The sequence below is a fragment of the Somniosus microcephalus genome, chromosome 2 (genome assembly GCF_052327205.1).
Source record: "Somniosus microcephalus isolate GS21.2 chromosome 2, FLI_Smic_1.0, whole genome shotgun sequence".
Classification (NCBI taxonomy): Eukaryota; Metazoa; Chordata; class Chondrichthyes; order Squaliformes; family Somniosidae; genus Somniosus; species Somniosus microcephalus.
Window position 1 is genome coordinate 327,038,391 of NC_140988.1, and position 19,515 is coordinate 327,057,905.

Here is a 19,515-nt window from a genome sequence, read left to right on the forward strand (position 1 = left end):
AATTGCTTTTTTTGTGTCTCTTTTTTCCTGCCTCTTCTGAAAGTAGTTAACCTGAACGAATGTTTCTGTAGGTGCAGACGGCCTGGGTGAGCTTAGATAGTGAGTGTTGGCAGGCAGCAAGACTTGGAGACATTGTGGGCAAACTTGATTCTGTTCTTGCTGCTGTCTCCATTCACAAGATCAAATGAGACCAGTCAGACCATTGTATTTTGTCCATTCAGGACATTTTACAGTCACCCTCCTCCCTCTCTCCCTCTCCCTCCCCCCCCTCCTCCCCCTTATTTAAAAAGGGAAGTAGACAAAAGGCTGGAAACTATAGACCAGTTAGCCTAACATCTGTGGTTGGTAAAATGTTGGAGTTCATTATTAAGGAAGCAGTAACAGGACATTTGGATAAGCATAATTTAATCGGACAGAGTCAGCATGGTTTTATGAAGGGGAAGTCATGTTTGACAAATTTGCTCGAATTCTTTGAGGACGTAACAAACAGGGTGGATAAAGGGGAACCAGTGGATGTGGTGTATTTGGACTTCCAAAAGGCATTTGACAAGGTGCCACACAAAAGATTACTGCACAAGATAAAAAATCACGGGATTGGGGGTAATATATGGGTGGAAGATTGGCTATCTAACAGAAAACAGAGAGTTGGGATAAATGGTTCATTCTCGGGTTGGCAATCAGTGACTAGTGGTGTTCCGCAGGGATCAGTGCTGGGACCCCAACTCTTTACAATCTATATTAACGATTTGGAGGAAGGGACCGAGTGCAACGTATCCAAGTTTGCCGACGATACAAAGATGGGAGGGAAAGCAGTGAGTGAGGAGGACATAAAAAATCTGCAAAAGGACATAGACAGGCTAAGTGAGTGGCCAGAAATTTGGCAGATGGAATATAATGTTGGAAAGTGTGAGGTTATGCACTTTGGCAGAAAAAATCAAAGAGCAAGTTATTATCTAAATGGAGAGAAAGTGCTAACAGTACAAAGGGATCTGGGGGTCCTGGTGCATGAAACACAGAAGGTTAGTATGCAGGTACAGCAGGTGATCAGGAAGGCCAATGGAATCTTGGCTTTTATTGCAAGGGGGATGGAGTATAAAAGCAGGGAAGTCTTGCTTCAGTTATACAGGGTACTGGTGAGGCCACACCTGGAATACTACGTACAGTTTTGGTTTCCATATTTAAGAAAAGATATACTTGCTCTCGAGGCAGTTCAGAGAAGGTTCACTCGGTTGATTCCGGAGATGAGGGGGTTGACTTATGAGGAAAGGTTGAGTAGGTTGGGCCTCTACTCATTGGAATTCAGAAGAATGAGAGGCGATCTTATCGAAACATATAAGATTGTGAGGGGGCTTGATCGGGTGGATGCGGTGAGGATGTTTCCACTGATGGGTGAGACTAGAACTAGGGGGCATAATCTTAGAATAAGGGGCTGCCCTTTCAAAACTGAGATGAGGAGAAACTTCTTCACTCAGAGGGTAGTAAATCTATGGAATTTGCTACCTCAGAGAGCTGTGGAAGCTGCGACATTAAATAAATTTAAAACGGAGATAGACAGTTTCCTAGCTGATAAGGGAATTAGGGGTTACGGGGAGCAGGCATGGAAGTGGACGTGAGTCTAGGTTCGGATCAACCACGATCCTATTGAATGGTGGAGCAGGCCCGAGGGGCTGTATGGCCTACTCCTGCTCCTACTACTTATGTTCTTATCTCCCCCCCCCCCCCACAAACACGCACAACTCATGAGAGCACCCCATTAACTATTTTAAACACAAGCGGCGAATGGTCTCAACATTCCAACAGCATTGCACCTGTAGGAGTTGCTGGGCATGTCACATGACCTACCATTACATGACAAGACTAGTTAACGGCGAAATCGGAAAGATACCCTTTGTACCAGGCAGGACAAGTAACATTGAAAGCTTAGTTTAAAAATTATCACGAAATCAATAGGCCACTAGGATAAAGGCAGTTTGCGAACGAGATGAAAATATTTGCCACCAGCAGCGTTCCCTTTAAGCTGCGTGGTTGCACAGCGCTCTGAAGCTCCTACGCAGCCGGCACACCAGCTTTTAATTAGAAAAAGCCACGCATGCGTGGGGATTTCAGTAGGCCGTGGAGCCCGTTAAAGGGGCCATGCACCCAAAAAAAAATGAAAGGGAACATTGGCCACCAGCCTTTCCTCCGGCTCCCCCAGCACCCCCTCTCGCCCTTCCCACCATTCCCTTCCTGCACTGGTCAAATATATATATCAAATTTACCAAAAGAGCAGCATTGAGTCATTGCTACTGCATTACTAGAACCAGCTTGCAAGAAAATAATTAAGAATGTATTACTGTCAAATGCTATTGTGTACATTAAAGCAATTTGGCTGTCATAGAATCTAAGTTGCTGTGGGAAAATGACTCTTATATTAAATGCAAACATTAATATCTGTCTTTTCTTTTTAAAAAGGTATTGGTCCAGGTAACACAAACGAGGCACTATTGTCTGCAATAGCAAGTGCTTTGCATACCAGCTCTGGACCCATTACAGGACAACCGTCTGCAGCTGTGGAGAAGAACCCAGCAGTTTGGCTCAACACTTACCAACCAATGTGTAAAGCATTTGTCGTCACAGATAAGGATATCAGGTGGGGGTCAAAGACTTCAGGCTTTTTTTAAAGTTACATTTTCAACATATAATAAGTAGATATAATAAGAAATAGCGAGGGGCGAAAAACATTAATAGGAGTGGTATATAGGCCTCCAAATAGTAAAATAGAGGTTAGGGAGGGCATCACGAGGGAAATTAGAGAAGCGTGCAATAAGAGCACAGCTGTCATCATAGGTGACTTTAACTTACATATAGATTGGACTAGCCTAATCAGTAAAAATAATGAGGAGGAGGAATTCCTTGAGTGTTTAAGGGATGGTTATCTGGATCAATATGTCGAGGAACCAACTCGGGAACAGGCTATATTGGACTGGGTACTGTGCAATGAGAAGGGACTAATCAGTAATCTTGTTGTACGGGGACCCTTGGGTCAGAGCGATCATAACATGATCGATTTCTCACTCGAAATGGAGAGCGAAGAAATTGACTCAGAGACTAAGGTCCTGAATTTAAACAAGGGGAATTATGATGCCATGAGACGGGAACTGAGTAGGTCTGATTGGACAACGTTCCTGGGAGGACTGGAGGTAGATAAACAATGGCAAACATTTAAAGATAGAATGACAAAATTGCAAAAATTGTTTATACCAATCTGGCATAAAAGGAAATCTAAAAAGGTGACTCAACCGTGGATAACAGGGGAAATTAGAGACAGCATAAAATCCAAAGATAGGGCGTATAAAATAGCCAAAAAAAGCGCCAGAGCGGAAGATTGGGAACAGTTTAAGATAGAGCAAAGGAGGGCAAAGGGCATGATCAAGAGGGGCAAAATAGCTTACGAAAACAAGCTGGCGGAAAATATAAAAACTAACTCCAAAAGCTTTTATAAATATATCAAAAGGAAAAGACTGGTGAAAACCAAAGTTGGTCCATTGCAGTCAGATACGGGGGAATATATAATGGGAAATAAGGAAATGGCAGATCAACTAAATGCATACTTTGGGTCAGTCTTTACGAAGGAAGACACAAAAAACCTCCCTGGGATATCGGGAAAAATAGGGACATTGGCAAAGGAGGAACTGACGCAAATCAATATCTCTAAGGATATGGTGTTAAGGAAGCTAAAGGGATTGAAGGTGGACAAATCCCCAGGGCCTGATAACATGCATCCTAGGGTACTGAAGGAGGTGGCCCTAGAGATAGCGGATGCACTAAGGATGATTTTTCAGAATTCATTAGACTCGGGAACAGTGCCGATGGATTGGAGGGTAGCTAACGTTACCCCACTATTCAAAAAGGGGGGTAGGGAAAAAGCAGGTAATTACAGACCTGTAAGCCTTACATCAGTTGTGGGCAAAATGCTGGAGTCCATCATTAAGGATGAAATAGCGGAGCACTTAGCAAATGGGGACAGGATAGGACAGAGTCAACATGGATTTACAAAGGGTAAATCGTGCTTGACTAATCTATTGGAATTTTTTGAGGGAGTAACTGGTAGAATAGATGGGGGAGAGCCAGTAGATGTGGTGTACCTGGACTTCCAAAAGGCCTTCGATAAGGTCCCACATAAAAGATTAGCATGGAAAATTGAGGCTCATGGGATAAAGGGGAAAGTTTTGGCGTGGATAGGGAACTGGCTGTCAGATAGAAAACAGAGAGTTGGAATAAACGGCTCATTTTCTGAATGGCAGGCAGTAACAAGTGGGGTACCACAGGGATCTGTCCTGGGCCCCCAGCTGTTCACAATTTACATTAATGACCTGGATCAGGGAGTCGGATGCAGCATTTCCAAATTTGCAGACGACACTAAACTAGGAGGGGGGGTGGGCTCAGAGGAAGAGACCAGGAAGCTCCAGAGCGATTTGGACAGACTGGGCGATTGGGCGGATAAATGGCAGATGCACTATAATGTGGACAAGTGCGAAGTTATCCACCTTGGGTGCAGGAACGGGAGGGCAAATTATTATTTAAATGGCAATAGATTGGGAGAGGGGGAAGTACAGAGAGACCTGGGTGTTCTTGTACACCAGTCACTGAAGGCGAGCATGCAGGTGCAACAGGCGGTCAAGAAGGCAAACGGTATGCTGGCCTTCATAGCAAAAGGGTTAGAATACAGGAACAGGGATACCTTGCTGCAGCTGTACAGGGCACTGGTGAGACCACACCTCGAGTACTGTGTACAGTTTTGGTCGCCTCATCTGAGGAAGGATGTTCTTGCCATGGAGGGGGTGCAGCGGCGATTCACCAGGCTGATACCAGGAATGGCGGGAATGACCTATGAGGAGAGACTATGTAGTTTAGGGATGTACACACTGGAGTTTAGAAGATTGAGAGGGGACCTCATAGAAGTGTATAAAATTCTGACAGGTCTAGACAGACTGGATGCAGAAGGAATGTTTCCCTTGGCGGGTGAGAACAGAACTAGAGGACATAATTTAAGGATAAGGGCTAAACCATTTAGGACAGAGATGAGGGGGAATTTCTTCACTCAGAGAGTGGTGAACCTGTGGAACTCATTGCCACAGAGGGCAGTGTACGCCAGCTCATTAAATATATTTAAGAGGGAATTAGATATATTTCTACGGGCAAAAGGGGTTAAGGGTTACGGAGAGAAGGCGGGGACGGGATACTGAATTAAAGGATCAGCCATGATCTCATCGAATGGCGGAGCAGGCACGAAGGGCCGAATGGCCTACTCCTGCTCCTATCTTCTATGTATCTATGTATCTATGTATATGCCATTTTAGTTTGACAGTTTCACCAGGTAAGACTATAAATAAAATTTAGGCACTGGATGTGGTGTATTTGGATTTCCAGAAGGCATTCGATAAGGTGCCACATAAAAAGTTACTGCGCAAGTGTTGGGGGTAATATATTAGCATGGCTAGAGGATTGGCTAACTAACAGAAAACAGAGAGTCGGGATAAATGGGTCATTTTCAGGTTGGCAAACTGTAACTAGTGGGGTGCCACAGGGATCAGTGCTGGGGCCTCAACTATTTACAATCTATATTAATGACTTGGATAAAGTGACTGTACTGTAGCCAAATTTGCTGACGATACAAAGATAGGTGGAAAAGCAAGTTGTGAGGAGGACACCGAGTCTGCAAAGGGATATAGATAGGTGAAGTGAGTGGGCAAAAATTTGGCAGTTGGAGTATAATGTGGGAAAATGTGAGGTTATTTACTTTGGTAGGAAGAATAAAAAAGCAAAATATTATTTAAATGGAGAAAGAGTACAGAATGCTGCAGTACAGAGGGATTTGAATGTCCTCGTACACAAAAAGTTAGCATGCAGGTACAGCAAGTAATTAGGAAGGCAAATGGAATATTGGCCTTTATTGCAACAGGGATGGAGTATAAAAGTAGGGAAGTCTTGCTACAACTGTACAGGGTGTTAGTGAGACCGCACCTGGAGTACTGCATACAGTTTTGGTCTCCTTATTTAAGGAGGGATATACTTGCATTGGAGGCAGTTCAGAGAAGGTTCACTAGGTTAATTCCGGAGTTGAAGGGCTTGTCTTATGAGGAAAGGTTGAGCAGGTTGGGCTTATACTCTTTGGAGTTTGGAAGAATGAGAGGTGATCTTATTGAAACATAAAAGTTTGAGGGGGCTTGACAGGGTAGATGCTGAGAGGATATTTCCCCTCGTGGGGGAATCTAGAACTAGGGGGCATAGTTTCAGAATAAGGGGTCGCCCATTTGAAACTGAGATGAGGAGGGATTTCTTCTCTGAGGGTTGTGAATCTTTGGAATTCTCTACCCCAGAGAGCTGTGGAGGTGGAGTCATTGAATATATTCAAGGTGGAGATGGACAGATTTTTGAGCTACAGGGGAGTCGAGGGTTATGGGGAGTGGGCGGGAAAGTGGAGTTGAGGCCAAGATCAAATCAGCCATGATCTTATTGAATGGTGGGGCAGGCTCGAGGGGCCGAATGGTCTCCCCCTGCTCCGATTTCTAATGTTTAACTTTAAAGGCGAACAAAGTTCCTAATAATGCTGACTTTTACTTCAAACCAATTTTCTCCACCCCTCCTCCTTTGTGGAAAACAGTGACTTATTTTGGGATATGTTTCAGCAGGCACCACTGGCCTTCTGGTACCTCGTTTATCTGGCAATTTTCACATATAAGCCTGCACATTGAATGTTGCTAGGTTGTTCAGTAGTCAAGAATATCACAGCCAACCAATATTTTCTCTTCAGATTTTCAGCTGTTCTATAGACAGTCTATTATAAGTTCAGTTACAGTTGCTGTTTCATATGAGTAATTGGTATTGGAATACAGCTGACAAAGTAGCACTTTAGCTCCTTGACCTTTTACTGGATTGACTGTATTAACTTAATGTAAGCAGATCACACACAAAAGTTCTAATAGCACAGATGGTACCTGCCTGTAAGGAGTCACAGTACTGTGCCTAGAGTACTGAGCATCCCTAGTGTACTGTGAGGGTAACATACAGCCAGTCTCCTATTTGAGCACTTCATGACCACAGCAGTATTTACTTTACTTTTCCTTGCTAATGATATTTGCTTGGCATGTGTTTTTTCAACAGTGGAGCATAATAATGAAGATAAATTAAATATTCATGTAGCAGCACTATGTCAAGCTCCCTCAAGAGACTAATAAAGAACTTGTACATCCATGCTACTATGTTTCTCTGCAGTATCTAACTGTGCCATATAGGTGAATTTAAGATTTTTTGGTCATTGTGTGATGACCTGTAGTGATATTTTATGTGTACTTTCAGAGGGTAGCCTGCTTTCTGATTAGCTTTCCAGAATATATTTGAAAATAATTAGGAATTTGACTTAACTTCTGTGTAATCCCATATCACTGTCAATATCAAGTAACAAATAACAGCTCTTATTCGTGCACATAGGGGGTTAACTTCACCAGTGCCCACTTTCCTCCACACCTCTCTTTTTCCCCCCGCCCCCCCCCCCCCGCATTGTTCTTCCCCATGCAAAAATGGTGAGGATCGAGGAGCCCTGGATATTGGGCCTCTGACCTAATCATCATGAAGGTGGCGCTGTGGAGGAGGTAGGCCCTCCAAGTTTGGACTGCTAGTGCATTCCTGTCATTGGAGGCGCCATATATGCATCCAGGGGCGTAGAACACCACCACATCACAAGGTGGTTCTGTTCCCTGCTCCTGGAGGTAAACCACTACCAGCAACAAACTACATAGTGTCATTGCCATCATATACGTAAGGACAGGAAGGTGACCATGAAGTTTGCATCACAAGCATGGCCTTTAGTTGATTTCTCTCGATTTTTGAGCAACTACCCATGCATAGTTGCTCTAGTGTGCCTTTTGTCTCCGAATCGGTTACATAGAAATTACAACACAGAAACGGGCCGTTTAACCCAACCAGTCCGTGTTGCTATTTGTCCTCCACATCAGCAGTAGTCCTAATCCCATGTGGCTGCCCTGTTCCCATACACACTTTATTCCCTTTTACTGTTAACAGCCTATCATAGAATCGCACATCACAGAAGGAGGCTATTCGGCCCATCATGCCTGAGCCGGATCTTTGAAAGAGCTATTCAATTAGTCCCACCCTCCTGCTCTTTCGATGTAGCCCTGAAAATCTTGCCTTTTTAAGTATATATCCAATTCCCTTTCGAAAGTTACTATTGAATCGGCTTCCACCATCCTTTCAGGCAATGCATTCCAGATTATCATAACTCGCTGAGTAAAAAAATGTCTCTTCATCTCCCCCTGGCTTTTTTTGCCAATTATCTTATATCTGTGTCCTCTGGTTACTGACCCTTCTGCCAATGGAAACAGTTTCTCCCTATCTACCTATCAAAACCTCTCGTCATTTTAAACATCTCTATTAAATCTCCCCTTAACCTCCTTTGCTCTAAGAACAACCCCAGCTTTTTTAGTGTCTCCACATAACACAATTGCCTCATCCCGGGTACCATTCTAGTAAATCTTTTCTGCACTCTATCTAAGGCCTTGATATCCTTTCAAAAGTATGGTGCCCAGAATTGGACACAATACTCTAGCTGAGGTCTAACCAGTGGATTATAAAGGTTTATAAAGCTAAGGATCCCACATGCTTTTTTTAACAGCTTTATCAACTTGTCCTACTACCTTCAAAGATTTGTGTATGTGAACCCCCAGGTCTCTCTGTTCCTGCACCATCTTTAAAATTGTACAGTACCATTTAGTTTATACTGCCTCTCCATAATTTTTCCTTCCAAAATATATTACTTCATACTTACCTGCATTAAATTTCATCTGTCATGTGTCTGCCCATTTCACCAGTCTGTCTAAGTCCTCCTGAAGTCTCCTACTATCCTCCTCACTGCTTACTACATTTCCAAGCTTGTGTCATCTACAAACTTTGACATTATGCCCTGTATACCCAAGTCCAGGTTATTAATATGTATCAAAAAGAGCAGTGGTCCCAATGCCGACCCCTCGGCGACATCACAGTATACTTCCCTCCAGTCTGGAAAAGCAACCGTTCACCACTACACTCTCCTTTTTGTCTCTCGGCCAATTTTGCATCCACGCTGCCACTGCCCCTTTAATCCCATGGGCTTCTATCTAACCTATTCTTAAATGTTGACATGGTTTCTGCTTCAATCACTAACTCTACTAGTGCATTCCACAGCTTCATAACCCTCTGCTTAAAAAAAAAAAAAGGTTTCTCCTGCTCTCTGACCTTAATCTCTCCTCTCTGATCTTGTATCTATGTCCCCTCATTCTAGACCTCTGAACCACTGGAAATGGACTGTTTTTACTTTGAAATGCATGATGGGCATTCAAGTGGGAGAAGGTTAATCTAATGAATCCCAAGAACTCCTGTACCATTACAGTGCAGTAAAACCACTATGTCAACTATAAACAAAATGCTTTGGTAGTAATTGAATGATTAATTCCAAATTAAAGTCTGTCGATAACGAGCTACTTTCATGTATCCAGTGTACGCTTTCCTATAACATTCCATGCTTCAAGTGCCTATGTGTGGGGGAATTCAGTTGGTTTTGCTACTGGTTCATGTTTCTTTCATAAGGAATGGGAAAAAAACCTGTAGTATTCATTTCTGTTTTTGAAGCTTAATCCAAGACAGCTCTGTCCAGACGAGGACCATTTGGGAAAACTGAAGAAAAAACAAGTAAAAAAAGGACTTGAGGCTTAAATGAATTATGCACTTCAACTTTTGACCACATATTCAAAGCTGAGTCACGAACTAGTTGTTTATCATGACGCACATCAACACTGTCAGTTTGCAAGGTTTATACCTAAGGTTTTTGTACGATGCAAGTTAGCTGGACAGTGATGTTAAGTAAATTGTTGTATGCATTTTTAAATGCCTGAAAATCATGCTGCAGTCTTCACTCTCCTTCCCAATTTAATAATAATTATGGCTATTACAAGATTGTAGTCCAACATCTTAGTTTTTTCTGCTTGTTTTGACACTTTTGTGGTAGAAAACCACAGCATTAGTTTAAATGTGCTGGCTACTTTTTAAAGTAATGTCAATTGCTGAAAATACATCAATTAGAAATGCATGGGCACTGTAAAAAGAGTAGTGTTTCAGTACTAAAATGGTGCATTAATACAGCTGTATCTATAGATTATGCAGACTGCGCTCCAGTTTTCTCATTGGCTGAAAGCTGCTTTGGAAAATATATTTATAAACCTGATGCAAAGAAAGCAAAAGAAGGGAAAGACTGGAGAATGGGGAGAGAAGGAAGGAATTCAAAATCAGTAATGTCACTCACAGTTCTCCTTATCTGAGCAATTCTTAAAGGTCAATAAATCATATTTTTCTCAGTACTAAAAGCTAAAAATGGAACCACCAGCCAGTCTTCCTGTAGTAACCTGATCCACCAGGTGGTGCTGTGGCAATTGGTCTCCTGAGTTAAGTCTGGTCTGTACTGGTTGTACTCTTTGTTTTTGCTGCCTCATGGCAGAAGCTTTTATGTGCAAGTGTTGATTAAACCACGTTACGGAGTTAACCTGTGTCCGTCTCCATCTATGGCCACCTCAAGATACCACATATGGCGATGAGAATAAAGGACTGAAATGTTTTGGTGGATCAGTCATAGTTATGGAGTATTTGGAAGAGGTGCTCGGGTTGGTTAGCAAACTAGTCGGAAAAGCACGAGGCTAGGCCGCGGGAGTCGAAACGGAGTTTGATTTTTTGGCTGAAGTGACCGGACTCCAAGGATGGCAGGAACGGTAGACTCCGTGGCACCTTTTGACAGCAAGTCGCAGTCTTGGGAGGAGTATTGTGAAATACTGAGCCATTTCTTTATGGCAAACGAGGTGGACAGTGCTGAAAAGAAAAGGGCCATTTTACTGAGTTGTGTGGGAGCGCAAACCTATACACGGATGAGGAATCTGCTGAGCCCGGAGCGGCCAGGAGAAAAATCTTTTGACGAGTTGGTGAGTCTACTAAAGAATCATTTCAATCCGAAACCTAGTGAAATAGTACAGAGATGGAAATTCAATTCGAGGATTAGGAGGCCGGAAGAAAGCGTTACTAGTATGTGGAGGAGCTTCGGAAGCTCGCACAGGACTGTAATTTTGGAAATACGCTCACAGTCATGTTAAGGGACAGACTAGTATGCGGAGTTAACGACGACAGTATACAGCAAAGGTTGCTGTCAGAAGAAGGATTAACGTTTGAGATGGCACTTAAAAAAGCACACGCCATGGAGACGGCTAACAAGGACATTAAGGACTTAAACAGTATGAGCAAGGAGAAATGGAGTAAACCAGTGGGAGGAGCTGCTTTCAAGATGGAAGCTGGCGCGAAAAGTCCACCAGTCGGGGTTGGGGATTGCTACTGATGTGGCGGGGCAAGCCATTATGCAAAGGACTGCAGGTTTGCAAAGTGCCACAATTGTGGAAAAATAGGGCACTTAAAGAAAGTCTGTAAAAGGGCAGTGAGTGAGAGAAGCAGTGCTAAAGGGGCAAAGCATGCTAAAGGGGGGAGGAAGAAGTACACAAAGCGGGCAAATTACATACAAGAGGAGGAAGAGTCTAGTGAGGAGGTTTTCACTGTATACAGTATAGACACTTCAAGGCCCAACGTACCCCCTCTCACTCAGTATTTGATAGTGAACGGAGGTAAAGTAAAGTTTGAGATTGACACCGGATGTAGTGTAACCATAATGTCGCAGACTGAGTACGCCAAGCTATGGGGGGAAGCAAAAGTACCAGAGCTAGGTACATGCCCCATTAGTCTCAAAACCTACACAGGACAGAAGGTGGACATTTTGGGGGCAGCCGAAGTACAAGTGGAACACAAAGGAGTCACCAAAGAGCTTACGGTGGTAGTGGTAGCAGGGTCAGGGCCAAACCTGTTCGGGCGAAGGTGGATCAGTGAGTTGAGTGTGGACTGGCAGGCAATGAATAAAATGGAGGACAGTACAGAGGCACTGCAAGAAGTGCTGATGAAGCATGAGTTAGTGTTCAAGGACAAACTGGGCACCTTAAGGGGAGCCACAGCCAAGATTCATGTAGCCAGTGATGCCACGCCTCGTTTCTTTAAACCAAGGTCGGTACCTTTTGCAATGAAAACCAAGGTTGAGGCGGAACTAGATCGCCTGCTAAAGGACAAAGTAATAGAACCAGTGAAATTTTCAGACTGGGCGGCACCAATAGTCCCGGTATTGAAGCCCGACGGTAACGTAAAGGTGTGTGGTGACTATAAGTTAACAGTGAACAGAGTATCATCACTGGAACAGTACCCCATTCCGAGAATGGAGGACATGTTAACATCGCTCGCTGGGGGAGAAAGATTCAGCAAACTGGACATGAGTCATGCGTATCAGCAGATATTGCTAGATGAAGAATCAAAAAAGTTTGTCACGGTGAACACGCACAAGGGGCTGTTCACGTATGCCAGGTTACCATTTGGTGTCAGTTCTAGCCCAGCAATATTCCAACGGACTATGGGGGGCATTCTGCAGGGCATTCCAAAGGTGGCTGTGTACTTAGATGATATTCTGCTAACAGGAAGTGATGATCAGGATCATGTAAAAACACTGGACAAAGTGCTACAGCGGCTGGAAGAGGCGGGGCTACGCCTGAAATGGAGTAAGTGTAGTTTCATGGAGAAGGAAGTTACATTCCTGGGACATCGGGTGGATGCCACAGGCCTCCATCCATTACCAGGGAAAGTGCGGGCAGTGCAGGATGCACCTGCACCCACCTCCGTGACTGAACTGAAAGCCTATCTAGGACTCCTGAATTATTATAACTGGTTTCTTCCAAACTTATCGATGCTGCTGGCACCCCTGCACAAACTGCTGAGAAAGGAGGAGCCATGGCGTTGGGGGCCAGAGCAAGCGAAAGCGTTTCAGCAGTCAAAGGAGCTACTTCAGTCCAGCAGGGTGTTAGTGCATTACGACGAGAAGAAGGAGCTGATAATGTCCTGCGACGCATCACCCTATGGAGTGGGGGCAGTGTTGGCCCACCGCATGCCAGATGGAGCGGAAAGGCCCATCGGGTTTGTTTCACGCACGCTCACGGCTGCAAAAAAGAACTATTCACAGCTTGATAAAGAGGGGTTAGCCATTATATTTGGAGTAAAGAAATTCCATAAGTACATATATGGGAGGAAGTTTGTAATCAGTACTGACCACAAGCCTCTTATTAGCTTACTGAATGAGATGAAAGCGGTGCCTCAAATGGCATCACAGAGAATAATGAGATGGGCAGTAATACTAAGAGCCTATGAATATGTGATCACGTACAGAGCCAGCAAGGAAAACGGGAATGCTGATGCTCTCAGCCGCCTGCCCCTCTCAAAATCTCCTCGCAATACTTCCCCCTGAGGAGCACGTCCTGATGCTGGATCAGGAGATCAGTCCCCTGATGACTTCAGCGCAAATCCAGGGCTGGACAGCCAAGGACCCCGTTCTGTCAAGGGTCCGTGAGTATGTTGAAAGGCTGGCCAGATCACCGTGAGGGACCGGAGTTCGCACCGTACAGACAGACAGCACAAGCTCTGTCCAAGATGGATGTGTGCTATGGGGAGCACGCATCATAGTCCCAGAGCGGGGACGCTCTACTTTGATGGAACAGTTGCATCAATCGCACCCAGGAATGACTAGAATGAAAGGACTGGCTAGGAGCTACCTGTGGTGGCCTAACTTGGATGCTGAAATTGAGTCAAAGGTAAAGTCATGCACTATATGTCAGGAACAGAGGAAAGCACCTGCCGGGGCACCACTCCATCCCTGGGAGTGGCCCAGCAAACCTTGGAGGAGAATTCACATAGACTATGCGGGACCTTTTATGGGCAAAATGTTTTTGGTGCTGGTGGACGCTCACTCAAAGTGGATCGATGTTTGTCCAGTGAGCTCTGCAACGACTGATGCCACACTGGATTGTCTCAGGAACAGCTTCAGCACGCATGGTATTCCAGAAATGATTGTATCCGACAATGCACAGTGTTTTGTTAGTGAAGGGAGCAAAGAATTCATGGTAAGGAATGGAATCACACATGTCACCTCGGCTCCATATCACCCAGCCTCAAATGGGTTAGCCGAGCGAGCCGTGCAGACTTTTAAGGAGCTCATGAGGAAGAGCTCAGGTGACACCCTGGAGACCAAGCTCAAAAGAGCCTTGTTTAGTTATCGTATAACACCCCAAGCTACCACGGGGCTTTCTCCGGCTGAGTTGATGATGGGGAGAAAGTTGCGGTGCACGTTAGACCTGATGCACCCAGATCTCAAAAGCAAGGCTGAGACAAAACAAACAAACCAAAAAGTGTACCATGACAAACATACTAAAGCTCGCCATTTCGCCATAGGGGACTCTGTACACCCGGAACTTGGCTATGGGCCTAAATGGATACCAGGACTAATTCAGGACATTACAGGACCTGTGTCGTACTCCGTGTTACTAGGGGATGGTCAAGGGGTTTGTCGGCATGTAGATCAGCTTTTCAGCCGGCAGCAGGGGGAACTGCCTCAGATGGAACAAAGGGCAGTAGAGGAGGCTGTTCCAGGACCCAGCACAGCTTATAAGGTGCCAGTGGACACTGGTACTGCCAGGCCACAGCGGGACAGAGTAAAACCAACATCAGAGACTACTCCAATCTCAAGTGCGAGTGAATCTGAGAATCCACCACAAGTGGAATTAAGACATTCACAAAGGATTCGCAAGCAACCAGAAAGACTTATACAAACCTGTTAAATTAGTCAGGGGTTAACCATGGTTAGAGCATACTGGTTAATTAAAACGTAGTACCTAGTAAGGGTTATTGTTTAAGAATTGCATACGGCAATCTTAAGGGGGGAGGAATGTAGTAACCTGATCCACCAGGTGGTGCTGTGGCAATTGGTCTCCTGAGTTAAGTCTGGTCTGTACTGGTTGTACTCTGTTTTTGCTGCCTCATGGCAGAAGCTTTTATGTGCAAGTGTTGATTAAACCATGTTACGGAGTTAACCTGTGTCCGTCTCCATCTATGGCCACCTCAAGATACCCCACTTCCTATTTTGTGTGGTTGAGGCAGGGGGGTAGCAACATGACGTTTCCTACTATGATTACTTTTAACATAGAAAAATAGGAGCAGGAGTAGGCCATTCGGCCCTTCGCGCCTGCTCCACCATTCAATATGATCATGGCTGATCCTCTATCTCAATACCATATTCCCGCTCTCTCCCCATATCCCTTGATGCCTTTTGTGTCTAGAAATCTATCTATCTCCTTCACAGAAATCACAGAAACCCCACAGTGCAGATAGAGGCCATTTCGGCCCATCGAGCCTGCACCGACACATATCCCACCCTATCCCCGTAACCCCACGTATTTAATCCCCCTAACACTAGGTCAATTTATCATAGCCAATCAACCTAACCCGCACATCTTTGGACTGTGGGAGGAAACCGGAGCACCTGGAGGAAACCCACGCAAACACGGGGAGAATGTGCAAACTCCACACAGACAGTCACCCGAGGCCGGATTTGAACCCGGGTCCCTGGCGCTGTGAGGCAACAGTGCTAACCACTATGCCACCGTGCTTCTTAAATATATTCAGTGACTTGGCCTCCACAGCCTTCTGTGGTAGAGAATTCCACAGGCTCACCACCCTGAGTGAAGAAATTTCTCCTCTTCTCAGTCCTAAATGTCCTACCACATATCCTGAGACTGTGACCCCTTGTTCTAGACCCCCCAGCCAAGGGAAACATCCTCCCTGCATCAAGTCTGTCTAGCCCTGTCAGAGTTTTATATGTTTCAATGAGATCCCCTCTCATTCTTCTAAACTCTAGTGAATACAGGCCGAGTTGACCCAATCTCTCTCATACGACAGTCCTGCCATCCCAGGAATCAGTCTGGTGAACCTTCGCTGCACTCCCTCTATAGCAAGTATACCCTTTCTTAGGTAAGGAGACCAAAACTGCACACAGTACTCCAGGTGTGGTCTCACCAAGGCCCTGTACAACTGTAGTAAGACATCCTTGCTCCTGTAGTCAAATCCTCTTGCAATGAAGGCCAACATACCATTTGCCTTCTTAACTGCTTGCTACACCTGTATGTTTGCTTTCAGTGACTGGTGTATAAGGACACCCAGATTCCTTTGTACATCAACATTTCCCAATCTATCACCATTTAAATAATACTCTGCCTTTCTGTTTTTCCTACCGAAGTGGATAACTTCACATTTATCCACGTTATACTGCATCTGCCATGTATTTGCCCAATCACTCAACTTGTCTAAATTGCCTTAAAGCTTCTTTGCATCCTCCTCACAACTCTTAATCCCACCTAGTTTCGTATCTTGAGCAAACTTGGAAATATTACATTTGGTTCCCCCATCCAAATCATTGATATATATTGTGAATAGCTTGGGCCCAAGCACTGATCCCTGCGGTACCCCACTAGTCACCGCCTGCCACCCTGAAAAAGACCCATTTATTCCTACTCTCCGTTTCCTGTCTGGTAACCAATTTTCAATCCATGCCAGTTATATTACCCCCAATCCCATATGCTTTAATTTTGCACACTAACCTCTTATGTGGGACTTTATCAAAGACCTTCTGAAAATCCTATTGCAGCACATCCACTGGTTCTCCCTTATCTATTCTACCAGTTACATCCTCAAAAAACTCCAGTAGGTTTGTCAAACATGATTTCCCTTTTATGAATCCATGTTGACATTGTCAAATCCCGTCGCTATTTTCTAAGTGTCCTGTTATCACATCCTTTATAATAGACTCTAGCATTTTCCCTACTACTGATGTTAGGCTAACCGGTCTGTAGTTCCCTGTTTTCTCGCCCTCTTTTAAATAGTGGGGTTGCATTTGCCACCCTCCAATCTGCAGGAACTGTTCCATAATCTACATTTTATGTATGTTTCTAAATATCTTATTGAACAAAGTGTAGTAATCTTTTTTCACCAATGGCAAAGGTTTTTCCTCTTTTTCCACCATTCCTTCTAGAAACTTGCTGTTGCACAACCTTCTACAGTCAGGAATTGCAAGTTCTGCAGCCAATAAGTTTCTACAATGCAGCGTGAAGATCAGTCAGAAAGTGAGGTATGGTAGGTGGGGGGAGAACCTGATACCCTTGTATGGTCTGGCCTACATCTGACTCCAGACCCCCACTATGTGGTTGACTCGTAATGCCCCAAAGGCAACCAGGGATGCGCAATAAACACTGCCTTATCACTGTCACCCACATCCCAAGAACAATTTTTTTTAATTTCCCTCCATCTCTTCCTCCACTCTCCTGTTCCCTTGCTCTTTCTTCCCATTTCCCCGCTCTTTCTTCCCATTTCCCCATTCTTTCTTCCCCCAGCTGTAGGTCAGGTATGCATGAAGTTGGGTTTAGGCACAATCGGCCATAATTGGCTGTAGCAGGGCATCTAATGGCATCTTCCGTTAAGGGTTTTAAATTTCTTGCGTGGCAAATTGCTGAAAGCGCATCTGGGACCTGAGTGAACAGGGAAACCAACAGGGTATCTCCTTAACCAGTCAGATTGAAGGATTGTGAAATAACCAGCACAAGGACTAATAAGGATGTGTAAATTAGAGTGGGTGAATTCAATGTTAACTCAGGTACAGAAAGAGAAACACCGAGGGAAAGAAAGATTGGATTAAGAGACAGATATAAGAGACAAAGGAAAAGTTTTATAAATTAAAAAATTTACATATTAAAAATCTCCAACAACAATGAATACCTGAAAGAATGAGACTCCACACTTGTCATCTCCCCCCGAATGATATGAGTGAATTTTCAGTGCCAGAGAGATTGATTGGCATTAATTAACACTGATCACATCATTAAAAGGGGTACTTAGACTTGAAATGACAAGACTTAACTTTCTGTTGCAAAGTTAGTTCATTATCTACGACACAAATAAAGCAACTTCACGCCATTCAATGCATTGCAATGGTGAGGCAGAGAGCAAAATGCCGTTTCCGTGAAGCTACTCGGACAGCAACTTTTTGATATCCACATTTAAGCAGGTCATTTGCAGGCTGTAACTAGTGGGGTGCCACAAGGATCAGTGCTTGGGCCTCCACTATTTACAGTCTATATTAATGACTTAGATGAAGGGACTGAGTGCGATGTAGTCAAGTTTGCTGACAACACAAAGCTAGATGGGAAAGTAAGCTGTGAGGAGGACACAAAGAGCCTGCAAGGGGATATAGACAGGTTAAGTGAGTGGGCAGTAAGGTGGCAGATGGAGTATAATGTGGGGAAATGTGAGGTTATTCACTTTGGTAGGAAGATTAGAAAGAATATTTTTTAAATGGTGAGAAACTATTAAATGTTGGTGTTCAGAGAGATTTAGGTGTCCTCTTACAGGAAACACAAAATGTTAGCATGCAGGTACAGCAAGCAATTAGGAAGGCAAATGGCATTTTGGCCTTTATTACAAGGCGGTTGGAGTATAAGAGTAAGGAAGTCCTACTACAATTTACAGGGCATTGGTGAGACCACACCTGGAGTACTGTGCACAGTTTTGGTCTTATCTGAGAAAGGACATACATGCCTTAGAGGCAGTGCAATGAAGGTTCACTAGATTGATCCCTGGGATGAGTGGATTGTCCTATGAGGAGAGATTGAGTAGATTGGGCCTATGCTCTCTGGAGTTTAGAAGAATGAGAGGTGATCTCATTGAAACATAAGATTCTGAGGGGGATTGACAGGGTAGATGCTTGAGGTTGTTTCCCTTGGCTGGAGAATCTAGAACTAGGGGGCATAGTCTCCGGATAAGGGGTCGGCCATTTAAGACTGAGATGAGGAGGGATTTCTTCACTCGAGGGTTGTGAACCTTTGGAATTCTCTACCTGAAAGTGCTGTGGATGCCGAGTTGTATTTCAAGGCTGAGATAGATAGATTTTTGGACTCTAGCGGAATCAAGGGATATGGAGATCCGGCAGGAAAGCGGATTTGAGGTCGACGTTCAGCCATGATCTTATTGAATGGCGGAGCAGGCTCGAGGGGCCATATGGCCTACTCCTGCTCCTAATTCTTATGTTCTTTAACCGCGCATTTGCCCCTCGCCTGAAGTTGCTGTATCATTTGTGCATAAATAACGTCGAGTGCCATTGGCCTCACCATTATTTTGACAGCAAATTCTGGCCCATTATTAAAGTAGAGTTGGGTTTAGGCATTGTTAAAGTAGTGTTGATGGAGCTTTAGCCTGCATGTAACTATACTGTTTGTCTCCCGGGATTGCTTGATACTGATACTGGGAATGAAAGAAGCACCCTCGCTTTGAGCAGAAAATACACTTTTTTTTGAAAGTTCTAATGCTTTTGGGCATCTGATTTAGAAGTTATATAATAAACTTACTATAGGTGAGGCTGCTGAGTTTCAATCTTGCTGTCTTTGTGATAACTGCGCAGACTAATTATGCTTTTAAATCTTATTAAAAAGTATGTAAGAAGCTATGCACTTTCGCAGACCTATTGAGCAAGCTGTCTACAACACC

General features: G+C 44.2%; 1 protein-coding gene across 4 annotated transcripts in view; it reads left to right on the plus strand.

The window, feature by feature from the left end:
• The window catches only part of mbd2 (methyl-CpG binding domain protein 2), a 143,279-nt gene that overhangs the window by 80,074 nt on the left and 43,690 nt on the right, over positions 1 to 19,515 (plus strand). For 2 of the 4 annotated variants that reach the window (XM_085974767.1, XM_085974753.1), the window contains 2 exons: positions 2,452 to 2,629; positions 17,012 to 17,107. In XM_085974767.1, coding sequence (XP_085830893.1) covers positions 2,452 to 2,629; positions 17,012 to 17,107 — 274 coding nt within the window. Of the gene's footprint in view, positions 1 to 2,451; positions 2,630 to 7,143; positions 7,237 to 17,011; positions 17,108 to 19,515 lie in introns of those variants that run through there. The other 2 variants (XM_085974776.1, XM_085974760.1) reach the window with 2 other exon arrangements.